General features: G+C 38.0%; 2 protein-coding genes across 2 annotated transcripts; both read left to right on the forward strand.

Annotated features, from left to right (window-relative positions):
* The first annotated feature begins 931 nt into the window (after positions 1-931).
* On the forward strand, positions 932-1,858 carry LOC127684853 (olfactory receptor 4C45-like). The gene has a single exon (XM_052181658.1). The coding sequence runs from the start codon at positions 932-934 to the stop codon at positions 1,856-1,858; it is 927 nt and encodes a 308-aa protein (XP_052037618.1).
* A 20,381-nt stretch (positions 1,859-22,239) lies between these two features.
* LOC127684854 (olfactory receptor 4C45-like) lies at positions 22,240-23,970 on the forward strand. The gene is made up of 2 exons (XM_052181659.1): positions 22,240-22,266; positions 23,047-23,970. Exon 2 carries the CDS (start codon positions 23,053-23,055, stop codon positions 23,968-23,970), a length of 918 nt encoding a protein of 305 aa, XP_052037619.1. The 5' UTR covers positions 22,240-22,266; positions 23,047-23,052.
* The last annotated feature ends 926 nt before the right edge of the window (positions 23,971-24,896 follow it).

The following is a 24,896-nucleotide window of genomic DNA, read 5'->3' on the forward strand; positions in this document are numbered from 1 at the left end:
TTAATATTTCTTCAACTTTGCAATGAACCTATAAATTCATCTTATTTTGAGTGAATTTTCTTAAAATGAAAACTCTGGTGTCTTAGATAACCCTGTCAAGATACCTAGTTTAATTCTAGTTGTAAATGTGATTAGAGAGGAAAAATTTACCCAATTCTAAGAATGATTTTTCTTATAATCAAAGTTCAGCTGTAAGAAAATTTTATTCCTGAAATACTGGGGTGTTTTATGGAGTTTTTTTTAACCACTTACATATAAACATTCAGATATGGAGAAAAGACACATGGAAAAATGGCCATGAAGAACCAGGGATAAATAAGGCTTTCTAGAAGCATTATGCTCAGTAAGCTGTAATGCATGTGGTTCTTTGGCATTCATAAAGAAGAGTTCTATTCATAACACATCTCTGTCCCTAGGAGCAGATATATTCATATGATAGAGAAGAGTTGCAGATCACAAAATTTAAGTGATTTAAGTTTAGCAAGATTTGCCTTTACAGTGCAATGTCCATTTATTTATTCAGTAATGATTATTATCAAAACATTTCTATATAAATATACAAACAGAACTTCAAAATAATATTTATTATATCTACTCTGGAAAAACACAATGAAATGTCAGGGTTTGGTTAGAATACAATTTGGATCTCACCTATCTTATCCACTACAGTGATGTTTTGATATCTAGTCATATTTGTAAGGTCCTGTGACTACTCAATGAAAATTAATTAGGAGTAATCCAACCTATCCGATAATAAATACATGTGATGTGAAGCTGTCTGCATAGATGAGAAGAAGTGCAGCTACATAGACCTAATGGGCCAGAAGTAGTAAGATGGTGGAGTATTTCATTGTTTTACTTAAACATCATTACTGAGACACCCTATGGTTTCTTTCCAGATAATCATATCCACAGAGCCTGTTCTAGGTTGATGGAAAGGATGAGCAATGTCACAGAATTCATCCTCCTGGGCTTAACTCAAGACCCAGATCTGCAGAAACTCTTATTTATTGTGTGCTTACTGATCTATTTGATCACACTGGCAGGTAACATGCTCATCTCAGTCACCATCTTCATCAGTCCAGCCCTGGCTACTCCCATGTACTTCTTCCTGTCCTACTTGTCCATCATAGATGGTTTCTACTCCTCTTCCATAGTGCCCAAAATGATCTATGACCTAATCTCTGAGAAGAGCACCATATCCTTCAATGGCTGCATGACTCAGCTTTTTGCTGAGCACTTTTTTGCTGCAGCTGAAATCATCTTGTTGATTTCCATGGCCTATGATCGCTATGTAGCCATCTGCAAGCCCTTACACTACATGACCATCATGAACCAAAAAGTGTGTATTTTCTTAGTGGTAGCAGCTGGTATCCTGGGGTTTGTTCATGGAATGATACAGACTATGTTTATAGCCCAATTACCCTTCTGTGGCCCCAATACCATTAATCACTTTATATGTGATTTAATCCCACTCCTGGAGTTGGCCTGCACTGACACTCATACTCTGGGTCCCCTGATTACTGCCAACAGCGGGTCACTGTGTTTACTCATTTTCTCTATGCTGGTTGCTTCCTATGTGATCATCCTTCGCTCCCTGAGGAATCACAGTTCAGAAGGGCGTCGCAAAGCCCTGTCTACCTGTGCCTCTCATGTTACTGTTGTTGTCTTATTCTTTGTACCTTGTTCATACTCGTATGTGAGACCAATGATCTCCTTCCACATTGACAAAATTGTGAGTATGTTTTATACCCTAGTGACACCTCTGCTGAACCCTTTAATCTATACTCTCAGAAATGAGGAGGTCAAAAATGTTATAAAGAAGCTCCTGGGTCAAATCAGGTCAAAAACAAGTTAAATAAAGTCAGCCATTTCCTATAGTAAGGCAGGAATACTTAGTGATATTTCATATAGATTTTTTCTCTAAGTGATTTAAATTGATATAGTCAATTATGCTTTGAATCAAAATTAGCACAGGGATTATTTGTATTAGTGTAGTAGGAACAGTATAATTGCACTTATAGAAAATGTTTATGACCACATCAAAATGATAAGGGTTTCTAGGACATTAATTTTTATTAATTTTTTATACTTAAAACCCTTAAATTCTGTTCCAATTTTTCATGGTATCTAAAGTAATTTATTGTAAACAGTGCCTACCTTAGCCTCCATACAATGTATTTCTGTTATAGTACCACATCTTTGTATTTGTTATCCCTACTTCACTTTGTGCCTTCTCTTTCTTGCCCTTTATAGCCTGTGATGATCTTTACTCTGTTCCCAACTTCAGTGAGACAAAGACAAGTGGTGAGGCAGATGCAGGAAAAGAGGAAACTCTATTCACCTTGATAGAAAGGTAACCTAATGCAGTCACCATGGATATCAGTTAGGGTTTTTTTTCTAAAATCCTAAAAACAAAACAATATGCCCCAGCTATATATAACTTTCCTGGGCATTTCCTCAATGGGCATTAACCTACAGCTGAGATATCTATTAGTTGAGATGCTCTCTTCATGTACTATGCTAAGTACATCTGTTAGTTGTTACTCTCTACATACTAAGCAACCGAATTCACCAATATGTATAAACCAGTTGATAAATGGATAAAGGAAATGTGGTAAAATATACAATGGAATTTTATTTCACACAAAAATGAAAATAAATAATTTACTTATAAGTGATTGAGTCTAAAACATTATATTAAATGAGATAACCCAGGTCCAAAGTGATAAATACTTTGTGTTCTCTTTCAATCTTATATTTCTGTAGTTAAGTTTAAATCCCTGTAGAGCCCTGAAAGCAACAAAGGAAACAAAAGTGTATTTAAAAAAACAGGAAGTTGAAGGGGAGGAGTAGAAAAACACATTTATGTGAAAGCTGAGATGCAAATAGTAGGGGTAAAAATATTTAAGTGGGGATGGGGGAAGGGTGAGGGAAAGTGGGAGTGGTGGGGAACAGGTGGATAAACAAAAACTAAGGATGAATGAAAATTCTATGGAAACCTACAACTATAAAAACTAACTGACAAAAAAGATAGAAACTGGGTCAAAGCCACTATTGGTTGACTGTTTTCTGCTTAACTATGATTTCCATTTTGTTTGTTTTTAATTTATCAGTTTTTAACTGATTAGATTTTTTGAGATTATAATGAAGTTACATAATTTCTCCCTCCCTTTCTTCCTCCAAATGCTCCTGTATAATGCTTCTTGCTGTCTTTAAAAGCCTTGGCCTCTTTTTGTAAATAATTGTTACATATATGTTATAAATATATGATATATATATATGTATATATATATATATTAAAATCAGAACAAAAACAATCGTGGATTTTACTCTGAGAGTGTCTCCTAATAACGTCTGAAGCTATACCCATAAAGTCACACCGACATTACTGCCTACACATGAACTGAAAAGGATAACAGTAATAGGCATGCTAATGTGGACAGAGGAAAGTCACAGAGGACTCAACACTACACACACACACACACACAAAAAAAAAAAAACCCACAGGCAACTAAGGAGGGATAACAGCAGGAGAAATAGTATTCACCAGGAAAGAACACACCAATACCAGAAATGGTCATTGCTGAAAATATACATACAAGTAATATAATTTTTAAAAAGAGTTTAACAAGAGGAGTTTAACATGATGATCTCAGTAACCATAGTTTAATAAACAAAATCAATCCTAGTTTCCCCATCATCTCAGGGGAAGACCAAACACTGTCTTTCTGCTAAAAGAATATAGCAATAAAATGATTCCTAATGATACTCCACCATACTCATAGATCAGTGCTTCACTCACCCATCATAAGAGAAGTCTGGCCCCCAAGGCCTGGTTGCCCCCCAAGAATGAGAGAATCTGCATGTGCAATCCTTCTCAATTTAAAACTATTGGATAGATCAGCAGAGGGAGTGACTCCCCGCCACCATCATCCCTGCCTGCCAGGGCAGAAAAGCAGCACCAGGTACTGAGATATCCTGAGTTTAAGAGCTCTGGGGGCACAAACTTCGAGGGGTCTGCCTGCGCCCAGGACCTGAGCACATAGGTGGTTCATCTGCCAGCCAGCCTGTCGTGGGGCCTGTGTCCTACATGGAGATCAGCAGAGGGAGTGACTCCTCACTGCCATCATCCCTGCCTGCCAGGGCAGAAAAGCAGCACCAGAACAGAGCAGTCGGGGAGCACCTGGTTCACTGAGACAACCCAAGTGTAACATTGCTTGGGGCAAAACTCAGCAGGGTTCCAACAGCACAAAAAAGGAAGGAAGCACCTCAGCAATCTGGGCCAGAGTAAACCCAGGCATCCAGTGAAATCCAGCAGAAGTAACCTTAAAGGTCCACAGGAGGTTGAAGAAACAGCCAATGACAATAAGACCATCTAACACCAGTGAGACCCAGATGGCTAAAGGCAAACATAGGAAAGTTATTAACTGAAACCAAGGCATTATGGCAGCATCTGAATGGAATTCTCCAACAACAGCAAGTTGTGGATACATTAACACACCAGAAAAACAAGAGTTGGATTTAAAATCACTGGTCATGATGCTGTTAGAGGAACACAGGAAGAACATAAATAAATCTCTTAAAGAAATTCAGGAGAAAAATGATCAAAAGCAAGAAGCCCTTACAAGGGAAACACAAAAATCATTTAAAGAAATTCAGGAGAGGGGCTTCCAGGCAGCCAGCTGGGAGAAGTCAGTGTGCTTTGGTGAATCCAGCAGGCCTCAGCAGGAGTCTCCAGGTGTCTGCTTTGGGATCTGAACAGCCTGGGCCACAGCACTAGGTCTCCAGGAAGTGCAGGAGACCTGGTGTGCACCCAGAGGCAGTCTCCAGGAGAATACAAAAGCCAATAATGAGGAAACACAAAAAACACTTAAAGAAATACAGGAGAACTTTGGTCAACAGGCTGAGGTCATGAAAGAGGAAACACAAAAATCTCTTAAAGAATTACAGGAAAGCACAAACAAGCAAGTGAAGGAGCTAAGCAAAACCATCCAGGATCAAAAATCAGAAGTAGAAACAACTAAGAAAACTCAAAGGGAGACAACTTTGGAGATAGAAAACCTTGAGAAGAAATCAGGGGACATAGATGCAACAACAGAATACAAGAGATAGAAGAAAGAATCTCAGATGCTGAAGATACCATAGAAACCATGGACTCAACAGTTAAAGAAAATGCAAAATGCAAAAAGCTTGTAACCCAAAATATCCAGGAAATCCAGGACACAATGAAAAGACCAAACCTAAGGATTATAGGCATAGATGAGAGTGAAGATTTACAACTTAAAGGGCCAGCAAATATCTTCAACAAAATTATGGAAGAAAACTTCCCTAACCTAAAGAGAGATATGCCCATGAATATACAAGAAGCCTACAGAACTCCAAACAGACTGGACCAGAACAGAAATACTTCCTGTCACATGATAATCAAAACACCAAATGTACTAAACAAAGAAAGAATATTAAAGGCAGTAAGAGAAAAAGGCCAAGTAACATATAAAGGAAGACCTATCAGAATCACAGCAGACTTTTCACCTGAGACTATGAAGGCTAGAAGATCCTGGGCAGATCTCATGCAGACTCTAAGAGAACACAAATGCCAGCCAAAACTCCTATATCCAGCAAAACTCTCAATTACCATAGATGGAGAAACTAAAATATTCTATGTCAAAACCAAGTTTACCCAATATCTATCCATAAACCCAGCCCTACAAAGGATAATAGGAGGAAAACACCAATACAAGGAGGGAAACTTCACCCTGGAAAAAGCAAAATAGTAACCTTTCATCAAACCCAAAAGAAGTTAACCAATCAAATTTAAAAAATAACGTCAAAAATGACAGGAAGTAACAATCACTATTCCTTAATATCTCTTAACATCAATGGACTCAATGCCCCAATAAAAAGACATAGACTAATTGACTGGATATGCAAACAGGACCCTACATTTTGCTGCTTACAGGAAACACACCTCAGGGTCAAAGACAAACACTACCTTAGAGTAAAAGGCTGGAAGACAATTTTACAAGCAAATGGTCTAATGAAACAAGCTGGAGTAGCCATTTTAATATCGGATAAAATTGACTTTCAACCCAAAGTCATCAAAAGAGACTCTGAGGGATACTTCTTGCTGGTCAAAGGAAAAATACAAGAAGAACTCTCAATCCTGAACATCTATACTCCAAATGCAAGGGCACCCTCTTTCGTAAAAGAAACTTTATTAAAGTTCAAACCACACATTGCACCTAACACAATAATTGTGGGTGACTTCAACACTGCACTTTCCTCAATGGACCGATCAGGAAAACAGAAACTAAACAGGGACACAATGAAATTAATTGAAGCTTTGGACAAATTAGATTTAACAGATATATATAGAACATTCTATCCAAAAGCAAAAGAATATACCTTTTTCTCAGCACCTCATGGTACCTTCTCCAAAATCAACCATACAATTGGTCACAAGACAGACCTCAACAAATATAAGAAGATCGAACTAATCCCATGCCTCCTATCAGATCACTATGGAGTAAAAGTGGTCTTCAATAGCAACAAAAACAACAGAAAACCCACATACACGTGGAAACAGAACAATATTCTACTCAATGATACCTTGGTCAAGGAAGAAATAAAGAAAGAAATTAAAGACTTTTTAGAACACAATGAAAATGAAGACACAACATACCCAAATCTATGGGACACAATGAAAGCAGTGCTAAGAGGAAAACTCATAGCCCTGAGTGCCTCCAAAAAGAAAATGGAGAGAGCATACACTACCGGCTTAATGACACACCTGAAAACCCTGGAACAAAAAGAAGCTATTTCACCCAGGAGGAGTAGAAGGCAGGAAATCATCAAACTCAGGGCCAAAATCAATCAAGTAGAAACAAAGAGAACCATACAAAGAATCAACAAAACCAGGAGCTGGTTCTTTGAGAAAATCAACAAGATAGATAAACCCTTAGCCAGAATAACCAAAGGGCACAGAGACAGTATCCAGATTGACAAACTTAGAAATGAAAAGGGAGATATAACAACAGAAACTGAGGAAATTCAAAAAATCATTAGATCCTACTACAAAAGCCTATACTCAACACAACTGGAGAATCTGGAGGAAATGGACAGTTTCCTAGACAGATATCCAACACCAAAACTAAATCAGGACCAAATAGAAAAACTAAACAGTCCCATAGCACCTGAAGAAATAAAAAGGGTCATAGAAAGTCTCCCAACCAAAAAAAAGCACAGGACCGGATGGCTTCAGTGCAGAGTTCTATCAGACCTTCATAGAAGACCTAACACCAATACTCTTCAAACTATTCCACAAAATAGAAACAGAAGGAATTCTACCCAACTCATTCTATGAAGCCACAATTACGCTGATACCAAAACCACACAAAGATCCAATAAAGAAAGAGAACTTCAGGCCAATTTCTCTTATGAATATTGATGCAAAAAAACTTAATAAAATTCTTGCCAACCGAATCCAAGAACACATCAAAACGATCATCCACCATGATCAAGTAGGCTTCATCCCAGGGATGCAGGGATGGTTCAATAAAGGAAATCCATCAATGCTATCCACTACATAAACAAATTCAAAGAAAAAAACATATGATCATCTCATTAGATGCAGAAAAAGCACTTGACAAAATCCAGCATCCTTTCATGCTAAAAGTATTGGAAAGAGCACGAATTCAAGGCCCATACCAAAACATCATTAAAGCAATATACAGCAAACCGGTAGCCAACATCAAACTAAATGGAGAGAAACTTGAAGCAATCCCACTAAAATCAGGGACTAGACAAGGCTGTGCTCTCTCTCCATATCTTTTCAATATAGTACTTGAAGTTCTAGCTAGAGCAATTAAACAACATAAGGAGGTCAAGGGGATACAAATTGGAAAGGAAGAAGTCAAATTATCACTATTTGCAGATGACATGATAGTCTACTGAAGTGACCCAAAAACCTCCACCAGAGAACTCCTACAGCTGATAAACAACTTCAGCAAAGTGGCTGGTTATAAAATCAACTCAAGCAAATCAGTTGCCTTCCTATACTCAAAGGATAAGGACGCTGAGAAAGAAGTTACGGAAAAGACACCCTTCAAAATAGCCACAAACAATATAAAGTACCTTGGTGTGACTCTAACCAAACAAGTGAAAGATCTATATGACAAGAACTTCAGGTCTCTGAAGAAGGAAATCGAAGAAGACCTCAGAAAATGGAAAAATCTGCCATGCTCGTGGATTGGCAGGATTAATATAGTTAAAATGGCCATCTTGCCAAAAACGATCTACAGATTCAATGCAATCCCCATCAAAACCCCAACTCAGTTCTTCACAGAGGTAGAAAAAGCAATTCTCAAATTCATCTGGAATAACAAGAAACCCAGGATAGCTAAAACTATTCTCAACAGCAATAGAAATTCTGGGGGAATCAGTATCCCTGACTTCAAGCAATACTACAGAACAATAGTGTTAAAAACTGTGTGGTATTGGCACAGTGACAGACAAGTGGACCAATGGAATAGAAATGAAGATCCAGAAATGAATCCACACACCTATGGTCACTTGATCTTTGACAAAGGAGCCAAAAACATCCAGTGGAAAAAAGATAGCCTTTTCAATAAATGGTGCTGGATCAATTGGAGGTCAGCATGCAGAAGAATGCAAATTGATCCATTCTTATCTCCATGTACTAAACTTCACTCCAAGTGGATCAAGGACCTCCATGTAAAACCGGACACACTGAAACTAATAGAAAAGAAACTGGGAAAGACCCTTGAGGACATGGGCACAGGGGAAAAGTTCCTGAATAGGTCACCAATAGCTTATGCTCTTAGATCAAGAATTGACAAATGGGACCTCATAAAATTACAAAGTTTCTGTAAGGCAAAGGACACTGTTAAAAGGACAAAAACGGCAACCATCAAATTGGGAAAGGCTATTCACCAACCCCACATCTGATAGAGGGCTAATATCCAATATATACAAAGAACTCAAGAAGTTAGACCCCAGGGAACCAAATAACCCTATTAAAAATGGGGTACAGATCTTAACAAAAAATTTTCACTTGAAGAAATTCGGATGGCCAAGAGGCACCTTAAGAAGTGCTCAACATCATTAGGCATTAGGGAAATGCAGATCAAAACAACCCTGAGATTTCACCTTACACCAGTCAGAATGGCTAAGGTCAAAAACTCAGGAAAGAGCAGGTGTTGGCGAGGATGTGGAGAAAGAGGAACACTCCTCCACTGTTGGTGGGGCTGTAAGATGGTACAACCACTGTGGAAATCAGTCTGGAGGTTCCTCAGAAAACTGGAAATGACACTTTCAGAGGACCCTGCTATACCTCTCCTGGGCATATACTCAAAGGATTCCCTGGCATGCAATAAAGACACATGCTCCATTATGCTCATAGCAGCCTTATTTATAATAGCCAGAAGCTGGAAAGAACCCAGATGTCCCTTAAAGAAGGAATGGATACAGAAAATGTGGTATATTTACACAATGGAATACTACTCAGCAATTAGAAACAATGAATTCACAAAATTTTTAGGCAAATGGTTTGATCTGGAAAATATCATCCTAAGTGAGGTAACCCAATCACAAAAGAATACACATGGAATGCAATCTCTGATAAGTGGATATTAATTAGCCTAGAAGCTCTGAATACCCAAGGCACAAATTGCATAAAAAATGATTCCCATGAAGAAGTATGGAGAAGGTCCTGATCCTGGAAAGGATTGATCTAGCATGGGAAGGGAATATAAGGACAGAGAAAAAGGAGGGAGGTGATTGGAGAAGGGATGGAGAGAAGAAGGTTTATGGGACATATGGGGAGGGGGTATACGGAAAAGGGGAAATCATTTGGAATGTAAACAAAGAATATAGAAAATAAAAATATTTAAAAAAAAAATTCAGGAGAATATGGGTCAAAAGATAGTAGCCAATAAGGAGGAAATGTAAAAATCACTTAAAGAAATACAGGAGAACTTTGATCAACAGGCAGAAGTCATGAAAGAGGAAACACAAAAATCTCTTAAAGAATTACAGGAAAACAAAAATAAGCAAGTGAAGGAACTGAGCAAAAACATACATGATCTAAAAACAGAACTATAAACAACTAAGAAAACTGAAAGGGAGACAACTTTGGAGATAGAAAACCTTGGGAAGAAACCAGGGGCCTTAGATACAAATATCAACAATAGAATACAAGAGATAGAAGAAAGAATCTCAGATGCTGAAGATACCATGGAAACCATGGACTCAACAGTCAAAGAAAATGCAAAATGCAAAAAGCTTACAACCCCAAACATCCAGGAAATCCAGGACACAATGAGAAAGCCAAACTTAAAGATTATAGGCATTGATGAGAGTGAAGATTTACAACTTAAAGGGCCAGCAAATATCTTCAACAAAATTATGGAAGAAAACTTCCCTAACCTAAAGAGAGATATGCCCATGAATATACAAGAAGCCTACAGAACTCCAAAAAAACTGCACCGGAACAGAACTACCTCCTATCACATAATAATCAAAACCCCAAATGTACTAAACAAAGAAAGAATACTAAAGTCAGTAAGTGAAAAAGGGCAAGTAACATATAAAGGAAGACCTATCAGAGTTATACCAGACTTCTCTCCAGAGACCATGAAAGCTAGAAGATCCTGGGCAGAGCTCATGCAGACTCTAAGAGAACACAAATGCTAGCCAAGACTACTATACCCAGCGAAACTCTCAATCACTATAGATGGAGAAATCAAGATATTCCATGACAAAAGCAAATTTACACAATATCTTTCCACAAACCCAGCCCTAAAAAGGATAATAGGGGGAAAACACCAATACAAGGAGGGAAACTACACCCTGGAAAAAGCAGGATAATAACCTTCTTTCATCAAACCCAAAAGAAGATAACCACACAAGTATAAAATTAACATCAAAAATGATAGGAATCAATAACCACTACTCCTTCATATCTCTTAACATCAATGGACTCAATTCCCCAATAAAATGACACAGACTAACACACTGGATAGGTAAACAGGACCCTACATTTTGCTGCATACAGGAAACACACCTCAGTGTCAAAGACAAAAACTACCTTAGAGCAAAAGGCTGGAAGACAATTTTACAAGCAAATGGTCTCAGGAAACAAGCTGGAGTAGTCATTTTAATATCAGATAAAATTGACTTTCAACCTAATGACATCAAAAGAGACATGGAAGGTCACTTCTTGCTGGCCAAAGGAAAAATCCACCAAGAAGAACTCTCAATCCTGAGCATCTATGCTCCAAATGCAAGGGCAACCTCATTCATAAAATAAACTTTACTAAAGTTCAAAGCACACATTGCACCTAACACAATAATTGTGGATGACTTCAACACGCCACTTTCCTCAATGGACCAATCAGGAAAATGGAAACTAAACAGGGAGGCAGTGAAACTAATTGAAGCTTTGGACCAATTGGATTTAACAGATATATATAGAACTTTTCATCCCAAAGGAAAAGAATATACCTTTTTCTCAGCACCTCATGGTACCTTCTCCAAAATCGATCATATAGTTGGTCACAAGACAAACCTCAACAAATATAAGAAAATTGAAATAATCCCATGCCTCCTATCAGATCACTATGGAGTAAAAGTGGTCTTTAATAACAACAAAAACAACAAAAAGCCCACATACACATGGAAACTGAACAATAGTCTACTCAATGATACCTTGGTCAAGGAAGAAAGAAAGAAAGAAATCAAAGACTTTTTAGAATTTAATGAAAATGAAGGCACAACATACCCAAATCTTTGGGACACAATGAAAGCAGTGCTAAGAGGAAAACTCATAGCTTTGAGTGCCTCCAAAAAGAAATTGGAGAGAGCATACACTAGAAGCTTAACAGCACAACTGAAAGCCCTGAAACAAAAAGATGCTAATTCATCCAGGAGGAGAAGAAGACAGGAAATCATCAAACTCAGGGCTGAAATCAATCAAGTAGAAACTAAGAGAATCATACAAAGAAACAACAAACCCAGGAGCTGGTTCTTTGAAAAAATCAACAAGATAGATAAACCCTTAGCCAGACTAATCAAAGGGCACAGAGACAGTATCCAAATTAACAAAATTAGAAATGAAAAGGGAGATATAACAACAGAAACTGAGGAAATTTAAAAAATTATCAGATCCTACTACAAAAGCCTGTACTCAACACAACTGGAGAATCTGGAGGAAATGGGTAATTTCTTAGACAGATACCAAATACCAAAATTAAATCAGGATCAAATAGATCATCTAAACAAACCCACAACCCCTAAAGTAAAAGAAGGGGTCATAGAAAGCCTTCCAAGCAAAAAAAGCACAGGACCAGATTGTTTTAATGCAGAATTCTATCAGACCTTCAAAGAAGACTTAACACCAATACTCTTCAAACTATTCCACCAAATAGAAACAGAAGGTACACTACCCAACTCGTTCTATGAAGCCACAATTACACTGAAACCAAAATAACACAAAGATCCAACAAAGAAAGAGAATTTCAGGCCAATATCCCTTATGAGTATCGATGCAAAAATACTCAATAAAATTCTTGCCCACTGAATCCAAGAACACATCAAAACGATCATCCACCATGATCAAGTAGGCTTCATCACAGGGATGCAGGGATGGTTCAATATAAGGAAATCCATCAATGCTATCCACTTCATAAACAAACTCAAAGAAAAAAAAACCACATGATCATTTCATTAGATGCTGACAAAATTCAGCATCCTTTCATGCTAAAAGTCTTGGAAAGAACAGAAATTCAAGGCCCATATCTAAACATAGTAAAAGCAGTACACAGCAAACCGGTAGCCAGCATCAAACTAAATAGAGAGAAACTTGAAGCAATCCCACTAAAATCAGGGACTAGACAAGGCTGCCCCCTCTCTCCATATCTTTTCAATATAGTTCTTGATCTCTTAGCTAGAGCAATTAGACAACAATAGGAGGTCAAAGGGATACTGTCCCTTCCCCCACAGCATTGAGCTGGACTTCTCAGCCCATCCCATCAGCTGCAACATTCTTGGCTGGCAGCCCCCAGCCTTCCACTGGTGTTATCTCTGGCCTTTGTTCCGCTGAGAACAATACAGCTGTTTTCACCTTAACAACCAAGGCTGCCTCAGGGCAATATCTCCTGGAGACCAGCAGAGACCTGTGAGATATGAAGTCCTTTATCCCAGCAGGCTACCTGCTGAGAAGAGGAGCCAAAGAGTTCTGGGCGGGGAGGGGGGGGGGGGGCAGGGTTGTTCTCTAAAGGCTATATATGTTGACTAAATATTAGTAAAAATCAGTCTCGATCGGCAAATGTCATCCTGACTCATTTCTCTTTCATCTCCTTCCCATTTATCCCCAGAATTCTCTTCCAGGTCTCCGGTTCACATGTGGCTGCGGGCAGCTTCAGTATACAAATTGGAAAGGAAGAAGTCAAACTTTCACTATTTGCAGATGATATGATAGTATACTTAAGTGACCCAAAAAACTCTACCAGAGAACTCCTACAGCTGATAAACAACTTCAGCAAAGTGGCTGGTTACAAATCAACTCAAGCTAATCAGTAGCCTTTCTATACTCAAAGGATAAGCAGACTGAGAAAGAAATTAGGGAAATAACACCCTTCACAATAGCCACAAAGAGCATAAAGTATCTTGGGGTGACTCTAACCAAACAAGTAAAAGACCTATAGGACAAGAATACCAGTAGCCATTCTCACAGAGATCTAAAACCCCCTCCCTTGCTTTCTCTAGGCTGCCTTTAGAAGGAAATGTACTTGTTTAAAGATTAGCCAAGTAAGTTAGATGGTCAGTACATACAGAGCTCACTTGAGTGGGCTCAAACGAAGCTTACCTGTGGTTAGGTTACCATAGCAACTCCTTTCCACTTCACCTCCTCATGATCAAAATATGATGCCAAGTTCCTACTGCATCTTCCTGAGATCCCGAGAGACAATTCTGAGAAACTGTTCCTGAAGAATGCTGCTAGCCCCCTGAGATTGTACCCCCCCCCCCCGAATACAATGACTTTCCCCCTTCACCCCTCCCCACACCTGCTTGCTTGCCTTTATAATGCCTTGTGTGAAAATTAAAGTTTGACAGCTTGATCAGAAATACTGACTTGCTATCTGCCTCTTTGTGTTTCTTTCCCCCTCTTGCCCTTTTCCTAGGTAGCTCCAGGAACCATGTCGACTGTCCTGAGGGTCTTGACACAAGAACTTGAGATCTCTGAAGAAGGAAATCAAAGAAGACCTCAGAAAATGGAAAAAACTTCCATGCTCATGAATTGGCAGAATTACTATAGTTAAAATGGCCATCTTGCCAAAAGCAATCTACAGATTCAACACAATCCCCATCAAAATCCCAACTCAGTTCTTCATAGAGTTAGAAAGAGCAATTCTCAAATTCATCTGGAATAACAAAAAACCCAAGATAGCAAAAACTATTCTCAAGAGTAAAAGAACTGGGGGATTCAGTGTCCCAGACCTCAAACATTACTACAGAGCAATAGTGATAAAAACTACATGGTATTGGTACAATGTCAGGCAAGTGGATCAATGGAATAGGATTGAAGACTCAGAAATGAACCCACACACCTATGGTCACTTGATCTTCGACAAAGGAGTGGAAAACATCCAGTGGAAAAAAGATAGCCTTTTCAACAAATGGTGCTGGTTCAATTGAAGGTCATTATGCAGAAGAATGCAAATTGATCCATTCTTATCTCCTTGTACTAAGTTCAACTCCAAGTGGATCAAGGACCTCCACATAAAACCTGACACACTGAAACTAATAGAAAAGAAACTGGGGAAGACCCTGGAGGACGTGGGCACTGGGGAAAAGTTCTTGAATAGAACACCAATAGCTTATGCTCTAAGATCAAGAATTGACAAATTGGACCTCATAAAATTACAAAGTTTTTTATGTAAGGCAAAGGACACTGTCAAAAGGACAAAACATCAACCAACAGATTGGCAAAGGATCTTCACCAACCCAGACACATTGCTAAAATCTAATATATACAAAGAACTCAAGAAGGTAGAATCCAGAGAACCAAATAACCCTATTAAAAAGTGGGGTACAGAGCTAAACAAAGAATTTTCACATGAAGAACTTCGGATGGCTGAGAAGCACCATAAGAAATGTTCAACATCATTAGTCATTAGGGAAATGCAAATCCAAACCACCCTGAGATTTCACCTCACCCCAGTCACAATGGCTAAGGTTAAAATCTCAGGAGACAGCAGGTGCTGGCAAGGATGTGGAGAAAGAGGAACACTCCTCCACTGCTGGTGGGATTGCAAGATGGTACAACCACTCTGTAAATCTGTCTGGTGGTTCCTTAGAAAACTGGGCTCGTCACTTCCAGAGGACCCTGCTATACCACTCCTGGGCATTTACCCAGAGGATTCCCAGGCATGCAATAAGGACAAATGCTCCACTATGTTCATAGAAGCCCTATTTGTAATAGCCAGAAGTTGGAAAAAACCCAGGTGTCCCTCAATGGAGGAATGGCTACAAAAATTGTGGTATATTTACACAATGGAGTACTATTCAGTCATCAGAAACAATGAATTCATGAAATTCTTAGACAAACGGATGGAGCTGGAGAACAACATACTAAGTGAGGCAACCCAGTCTCAAAAGATCAATCATAGTATGCACTCACTGATAAGTGGATATTAGTCTAGAATCGTGGAATACCCAAGACATAATCCACATATTAAATGATGTCCAAGAGGAATGGAGGAGTGGCCCCTGGTTCTGGAAAGACTCAGTGCAGCAGTATAAGGGAATTCTAGAACAGGGAAGCGGGAAGGAGTGAATGGGGAAATAGGGGGAGGGAAGAGGGTTTATGGGACTTTTGGGGAGTGGGAAGCCAGAAAAGGGGAAATCATTTAAAATGTAAATAAAAATATATCGAATAAAAAAATAAAACTATTGGATAAATAAAAATGCCAACAGCCAATAGTGAGGCAGAAGAGACATTGGCAGGGTTTGGAGTTCCTAGGAATGTGGTCTAAGGGAACACTCAAGGAGGTTGAAGAGACTGAGGAGGTGGTGAGAGGAGAAGATGCCATAGGGTAAGAATCTTAATATCATGGTGATGAAGGGTGACCAGTTGGAGTTAAGAGCAGCCCAATTGGAACTTAGTAAGTAATAACTCAGGGTTATCCATAGGAAACTAGATTCTAATAGGTTAGAGGATAGATATCTGCTTTAGTTCTAATAAAGTTTTATTATAAATTAAAGCTCACAAGTATCTTTTATCTGGGAATTGTATAATAAAAGGTGGGGTAGAAACCCCCGATTGAATTAAATATTTTCAGCAACAATATCCCATTAAATGTCCATTGTTCCGTTGTTTCATTTTAAAACAAAGGATGTGGCTACTTCCTTATAAAATATATGATGAATTGCTGTTAACCATGGTCATCCCGGTGTTTAGTAGGTATTCTTCTGAGGCACTTTTTATTTTTGATTTCTGTTGTCCAACCTCACAACATTCCCCTCTTTCCAGTCCTCACAGACTCTATGACCACTGTTCTACTCTCAGCTTCAATAAAATAAAGCTTCTTGGCTTTGCAATTTCTTACTTGAATACTGTATTTTTATCATCTCCATCACTTTCTATCACCCATCCAACTACTTATATGTTCTTCCAGAGTGTGTGTATGGGGGGGGGGGTTGCATGTGTATGCATGCACACACACTCATAAGTGTTACTCATAGGAACACATGTAGACAGGACTACAACTGGGTATTAGATAACCTATTAAGAAAATCATACCTAAAAAAGACTAACTCTCACTCTCCCAGGAATCATTAGTTGCCCATAGTTCTTCATCAAGGGATGTATGCAGTCTTGAGAAATTTCCCTCATCTATACTGTTAAGTCAACTGGTATTTTCATCAGGCTAAATCAGTATAGTTTCTAACTTTGTTCCAGATAATTTTGTTTATACCCACAGATAAGTATGCCTTTTACTTCCCAACAAAGAAATTTGTTTTTACAGCAGATGAAAACTGCTACAGAAATCTACTACTACTCAAAATGCAAAAAATAAGGGGTCATGGATGACCTGCCCAAATAGTACAAGTTAAGTGCAGTCTCTAAAGCTCAGGGAACAATGTAGAAGAGGGGACAGGAACATTGTAAGGGTCAGCAGGCTAGGATGCCCACTGTGAGATAACGACTACTAACTTTGGCAGGGATACCACATCCATGAAATCTCAGCAATCTGACTGTTGAAGGGTAGAGACAATTTTGGAAGTTAGGCTTCTTTAAAAGCACATTAGTGTTATAAGAATATACTTTCATTTTAATCCCAAGTTTAAGGATGTGGAGCTGCTTTGGGCTGTCCACAGCAGCTGAGCATGATTTGCCCTCACACTCTAACAGAAGTTTGGCTTTGCCAGCTACAGGTAATTTCAGCAATTGTGTGATATTTTGAATTGTGGGAACTTTGCAGAAGGTACATATATGCTAGAACCCCATTAGGCAGTCAGTGTTGTTGGTCAGTTAGAGGTCAGTTGTGGTTTGTTAGTAGCCATGATCAAAGAGAAACAAGAGGAAAGAAATTAGACTCAGGGATTTTTTTTTCCTAATTCCTCACTCTCCTCCATCCTTGTGTCTCTCCTGTCTAGAATTAAGGGGCAACACTGGGGGTGGGGGTGGGCTGGAATAAAGTGTGGGAAAAAGAAAAACCTACAAAATGGCAAAGACAGCTACACTGAATCACATCACAATTTCTTAATTCATTCTTTCTTCACTGGCAGAAATGTCAATTAACTTTAGGAACACATATAAATGGACTGGACTAACATTAAGACTCAGAAGGAACAGCAACAGCCCAGGCCACAGTGTTTTTAGAACCACTATAATACTTAATTTCAATAAAATAAGAAAATGAATATAATCTAAATCCCACTTAAACAATGCTCATCATTATACCAAGGCATTTGTAAATATAAACTTAAATGTTATCTCTCAGAAAATACTTACAAAGAGAATAGAAACAAGAACTCTAAAGAACACTAAAAATTTTGGTACCTTTCATGCTCAGTCCTACATGTTGCATTTTAAATGAGGTTAAATTTTAAAAGAAACAAAGACAAGTATATATGTAAGCAGTATGGAAAGTTGAACAAGTCTTCAAGAAAATGCTCACCAAATTGCTTTCTATCTTTCTACGTTAGAAAGGTTATCAAATATACTAAAACAGTAGAATACTTTTCACATAGCACACACACACGCACACACACACACACACACACACACACCACCTCTTGCAGAAGTTCTTTTATGTTATGTCTCAAGTATGAAATTATTTGCTTAAAATAATTCAGGCTGGGGAGATGAAAAGGGCCTGCCATGGGAATCCGAGTTTGATCTTCAATTCCCATAAACACCAAGCATGGCAGAAAGCAGGTGTAACAGCAGTGCTGGATGTTGGGCGGATTCTAGGGCTTATGAGCATACATTCCCTCTAAGCAGTGAACTCTAGGGTCAGTGAGAAACCATGTCTTATAAAGTAAGGCGGGAAAAATTGTAAGTCACGATTTTTGATGTATGCGCACATACTTCAAGACACTTAAAAACTAAATACAAGTAAAACTATTTATTAAAGCATTGAGGGAATTGGCTTGAGTAAAGAAAATATGATTGATAAAGCCTGGAACAAACATGCTTGCTGCATTGCCTTATCTCTGACATTGCTGAGCCCTGTGAACGCATGCCAGCTGCTTCACTCTGTACCTGATTCACCGGTAAAGAGTAAAATTTCATATTTTTTTAAATAGCAAGACATAAATTCTTAACACTACCATAGTGCAGTAGTTGAAAGATTGTGAAATCTGCTCAAACTCTAGACAAGTTTCAGGGACATCACCAGACAGTAATGGATACTGGGGCTGTCATTCCTAAAAGAATGTTCATAGCACAAAACTGCTGTCCTGCACTAGCCATCACTGCAGGAGTTGTTTTGGTTTTGATTTATTTTATGCAGTAGTTTTTCTATATTTAGTTCAGGTTCCATAGTAAATATTAGCCACATAATATGAGGTTTGAAGAATTCCTCCATCTCAATTTTGTAGAAGAGTTTAAAAAGTACTATGAAAGACTTTCTGTAAGATTTTGAGAACTTGAGATTATCACCCTGATTGAAATAATGCAGTCCCAAAAGGACATGCATGGTGTGTGCTCACTTACAAGGGGATATTAGCCATAAAATTCAGGTATCATGATATACTCCACAGACTCAAAGAAGGTAAACAGGAGGAAGGTGGGATTGAGGAAGCTTGAATCTCACTTAGAAGAGGGAATAAAATAGTCATAACATTGCAAGCTGGTACAAGCACCCTGGAGTTTAGTTTGGTGGTTGCTCAGAAAATTAGACATAGTATTACCTGAGGACCCAGCTATACACTCCTGGGCATATACTCAGAAGATGCTCCAACATGTAATAAGGACACATGCTCCACTCTGTTCAAAGCAGCCTTATTTAGAATAGCCAGAAACTGGAAAGAACCCTTATGTCCCTCAACAGAAGAATAGATACAGAAATTGTGAACATTTACACAATGGAGTACTACCCAGGTATTAAAAACAATGAATTCATGAAATTCTTAGGCAAATGGATGGAACTAAAAAGTGTCATCCTGAGTGAGATAACCCAATCACAAAAGAACACACATGGTATTCACTCACTGATAAGCGGATATTAGCCCCAAATCCCAGAACAAACAAGATACAATTCACAGACCACATGAATCTCAAGAAGAAGGAAGACCAAAATGTGGGTGCTTAGGTTTTTCTGAGAAAGGGAATAAAATAATCACAGGGGCAATTATGGAGACAAAGTGTGGGGCAGAGACTGAAGGAAAGACCACACAGAGATTGTCCTACCTGGGGATTCATCCTATAAACAATCACCAAACCCTGACACTATTGTGGATGCCTAGAAGTGCTTGCCGAAAGGATCCTGATATGGCTGCCTCCTGAGGGGCCCGGCCAGAGCCTTACAGATACAGAGGCAGATATTACAGCCAACCATTGGACTATTTTGGTTGGTGGTTTAGTCTTGGGGATCTGGTCAGTTGGTATTGTTGTTCTTTCTATGGAGTTGCAAACTCCTTCAGCTCCTTCAGTTTCCCTAACTCCTCCATTGGGGCCTCTATGCTCAGTCTGATGGTTGGCTGTGAGAATCCAGATCTGTATTTGTCATGCTCTGACAGAGCCTCTCAGGGGACAACTACATCAAGTTCCTGTCAGAAAGCACCTCCTGGCATCAACAATAACATCTGGATTTGGTGTCTGCAGATGGGCTGGATCCCCAGGTGGGGCAGTCTTTGGAAGGCCTTTCCTTCAGTTCTCGCTCCACTCTTTGTCCTCACATTTCCTTTAGACATGAGAAATTCTGGGTTAATATTTTTGAGATGGATGGGTAAACTTCTTGCCTAGCATGTACTTAAATCTGAATTCAATCCACAAACCAACTGCATTTCTAAAACTAGCCACTGCTAATGATGTTTGTAGGTACCAAGTGGGAATAAGGAAAGGGCATTGGCAAAAGTTTCAAAAGAGAGAATTACCAATCCTCTGGGTATTTGCAAAGTCAAAACCTAGCTAGACCTTCTAAACTGTGCAAATCTATTTAAATATTTCTCTAGCATGAAGAAAAAACAGAAGAATCCAAACTAAGGATTGGTGTGTCAATGACTGAAGAATAGCATGAATCAGTATGATGAAGATTTGTCTAGGAGAAGAAACTACACTTAATGTTTATAGGCTTCTAAGGGGAAGGCGTTAAAGAGGAACGTGAGTTGAGGGATAATAGAAATCCTATTTCCACATTGTTCACAGACTGTTAGGAAGCAAAAAAAAAAAAAAAAAAAAAAAAAAAAAAAAAAAAGCACATAAGAATATGATGAGAAATCTAACCAATTTGATTTTATCTCTTACATATGTCATAGCTGCATATATTAATGTTTGCTAATTTGAGTAAATTGGCTTTATTCTCTGTGCTATTATCTATTAACGTGGTGTGTGTGTGTGTGTGTGTGTGTACGTATGTGTATGTGTCTACTATCATCAATTATAGGAGATCGAAAAGTAAGTAGGAATTAAATCATAGAAAAAGCAATGATCCTAATTCAAATGTTTTATTTTTGGAATAAATGCTGGCAATAGAAGCAAAAATAAAAACGAAAGTGCCTAAATTAGAGAATTGTCTAGAAAAGTAATAACTCCAGTGTTAGCTTATAGAGTCGACTGAATAGTATGCTGGGTGTACCCAGAGGGGGAGAAAGAATAACTGTGATCAATCAACAGAGGAATCAAAAACCAATTATAACCCAGTAGGTGAACACTAAATCTTTTCTCCCCAAATTTAAGCAAATTAATTTGATTTAGCCAATTTATTCTCTCTAAAGTAGAATTGTAGTTATATGCTTGAAATAAAGTTTTATATTTTTCTGTGAAAATTAATTTGGACACAAAAGCATGAAAATACCCATAGAAAATACTAACAGTAATTTTACTTAATAAGGCATTGGTGAGAATAAATGAAATTACTTCTAACATACACTGTGGTTTATGTCTCTGTCACACTAAATACCTTAATTCTACATACTTGTTTGTAATGACTTAAAGTTTGTCCCCATTTCATGATTTCAAAATTGTCCATTTAAAGTTAGGATTTGTGAGGTAAATTTACTGAGACTGATTAACTAATCACCCCCTTCTATAGAAGCCATAAGCAGACTAGAGTTACTCTTGGACTAAGCCAAATTGAAGACCTAGTGCTTCTCAATTCCTTGGTTTCTCACCCTTAATGGGGCTGCATTGTATTGGAGTTTTGTTTTGTTTTGTTTTAACTGGAATACACTGGTAGAAATTTTGGTAGGATTTGAGTAGGTATTAGGCAAAAGGATAAAGAAAGGATTAAATACTCACCACTCACTAGTAACAAGTCTAATTTGAAAATCAACATCTAGTTCATTTTAAAGAAAATATTGTACTGTCCTTAATATTTCTTCAACTTTGCAGTGAAACTAGAAGTTCATCTTATTTTGAGTGAATTTTCTGTTAAAAGAAAAAGTGTGGCACCTTAGGTAACCCAGACACGTGTGTCTTATCAACAAGATAATCAGGTAACAACATTCCTAGTTTAATTCGAGTTGTAAATGTGATGAGAAAGAATAAATTTTCCCAATTCTAAGGATGATTATTCTTATGATCAAAGTTCAACTGTAAGAAAAATGTATTCTTGAAATACTGGGGTGTTTTATTGAGATTTTTACCACTTATATATAAACGTCCAGATAAGGAGAAAAGAAACATGGAAGAAGTGGCCATGGAGACTCAGAGATAAAATATGGCTTTCTGGAAGCATTTTGCTAAGTAAGCTGTAAAGCATGTGGTTCTTTGCCATTCATAAAGAAGGCAGTTCCACCCATAACACATCTCTGTCCCTAGAAGCAGATATATTCAAACGATAGAGAAGAATTGTAGGTAACAAAGTCTAAGTGATTTAATTTAAGCAACATTTGCCTTTGCAGTGTGTAATGTCCATTTATTCATTCAATGCTGAATTTTTATCAAAAACTGCCTATGTAAATACACAAACAGAACTTCACACTAATTGATATTTATGATATATGCCCTCCAAAAATACCATGAAATGTTAGGTCTTGGTTAGAATACAATTTGGAGGTTATCTACGTTACCCATTATAATGACATTTTGACTTCTTGTATTATTTGTAAGTTTCTGTCACTATTCCCTGAAAATCAATTAGGAATAATCCAACCTATCCAATCTGATTTATATAAGTGCATGGGCTGTGATGCTGTCTGCAGAGATGAGCAGAAGTGCAGCTACATTGACTTCAGGTACCAGAAGTAATAAGGTGAAAGAATACTTCAGTGTTTCACTTTGAACATCATCACTGAGACACCTTATGGTTTCTTTCCAGATAATCATATCCACAGAACCTTACTAAATTGATGGAAAGGATGAACAATGTCACAGAATTCATCCTCCTGGGCTTGACCCAAGATCCAGATCTGCAGAAACTCTTATCTATTGTGTGCTTACTGATCTATTTGATCACACTGGCAGGTAACATGCTCATCTCAGTCACCATCTTCATCAGCCCAGCCCTGGCTACTCCCATGTACTTCTTCCTGTCCTACTTGTCCATCATAGATGGTTTCTACTCCTCTTCCATAGTGCCCAAAATGATCTATGACCTAATCTCTGAGAAGAGCACCATATCCTTCAATGGCTGCATGACTCAGCTTTTTGCTGAGCACTTTTTTGCTGCAGCTGAAATCATCTTGTTGATTTCCATGGCCTATGATCGCTATGTAGCCATCTGCAAGCCCTTACACTACATGACCATCATGAACCAAAAAGTGTGTATTTTCTTAGTGGTAGCAGCTGGAATTGTGGGGCTTGTTCATGGAATGATACAGACTATATTTATAGCCCAATTACCCTTCTGTGGCCCCAATACCATTAATCACTTTATATGTGATTTAATCCCACTTCTGGAGTTGGCCTGCACTGACACTCACACTCTGGGACCCCTGATTGCTGCCAACAGTGGGTCACTGTGTTTACTCATTTTCTCTATGCTGGTTGCTTCCTATGTGGTCATCCTTCGCTCCCTGAGGAATCACAGTTCAGAAGGGCGTCGCAAAGCCCTGTCTACCTGTGCCTCTCATGTCACTGTTGTTGTCTTATTCTTTGTACCCTGTTCATACTTGTATGTGAGACCAGTGATCTCCTTCCACATTGACAAAGTTGTGAGTGTATTTTACACCCTAGTGACACCTCTGTTGAACCCTTTAATCTATAGCCTCAGAAATGAGGAGGTCAAAAATGTTATGAAGAAGCTCCTGGGTCAAATCAGGTCAAACACTGGTTAAATAAAGCCAGCCATTTTCTATAGTATGGCAAGAATATCTAGTGATGTACCATATAGATTTTTTTCTCTTAGTAACTTAAAATGATATAGTCAATTATACTTTGTGTCAGAATTAGAACATGGATGATTTGCATTAATGGAGTGGGAACAGTATAATTACACTTTGAATCAGAATTAGCATAGGAATGATTTGTATTAGTGAAGTTGGAACAGTATAATTACACTTGTAGAAAATGTGTATGACCACATCAAAATGATAAGGGCTTCTATGACATTAAAATTTTATTAATTCTTTATATTTAAAATCTTTAAATTCTGTTTCAATTTTTTATGGTATCTAATTTATTATGAAGTATGGTCACCCCAGTCTGCTTCAAATGTATGCCTCCTATCAAACCATATTTTGGGATGTTTTTTTACCTCTACTTCACTTTGTTCCTTCTCTTTCTTGCCCTTTATAGCCTGTAGTGATCTTTATTCTGTTCTCAACTTCAGTGAGACAAAGACAAGTGCTGAGGAGGATGCAGGGAAAGGGAAAGCTCTATTCACTTTGATTGAAAGGTAACCTAATGCAGCTACCATGGAAATCAATTTGGTTTTTTTTTCAAAAAGCTAAAAATAAAACAATATGTCCCAAGTATAACTTTCCTTGGTATTTCCTCAAAGGGCATTAACCTACAACGGAGATATCTGTACATCTGTGTTATAGTTGCTACTCTCTTCATACTAGCTAAGAAATGTAATTTCACAATGTGTATACACTGATTGATAAATGGATGAAGAATATTTGGTAATATATATATATATATATATATATATATATATATATATATAAAATGGAATTTTACTCCACACAAAAAGTGAAACTAAATAACTTTTATATAAGTGACTGAGTATCAAAATTATTATATTGAATGAGATAATCCA

The sequence above is a fragment of the Apodemus sylvaticus genome, chromosome 5 (assembly GCF_947179515.1).
Source record: "Apodemus sylvaticus chromosome 5, mApoSyl1.1, whole genome shotgun sequence".
NCBI lineage: Eukaryota > Metazoa > Chordata > Mammalia > Rodentia > Muridae > Apodemus > Apodemus sylvaticus.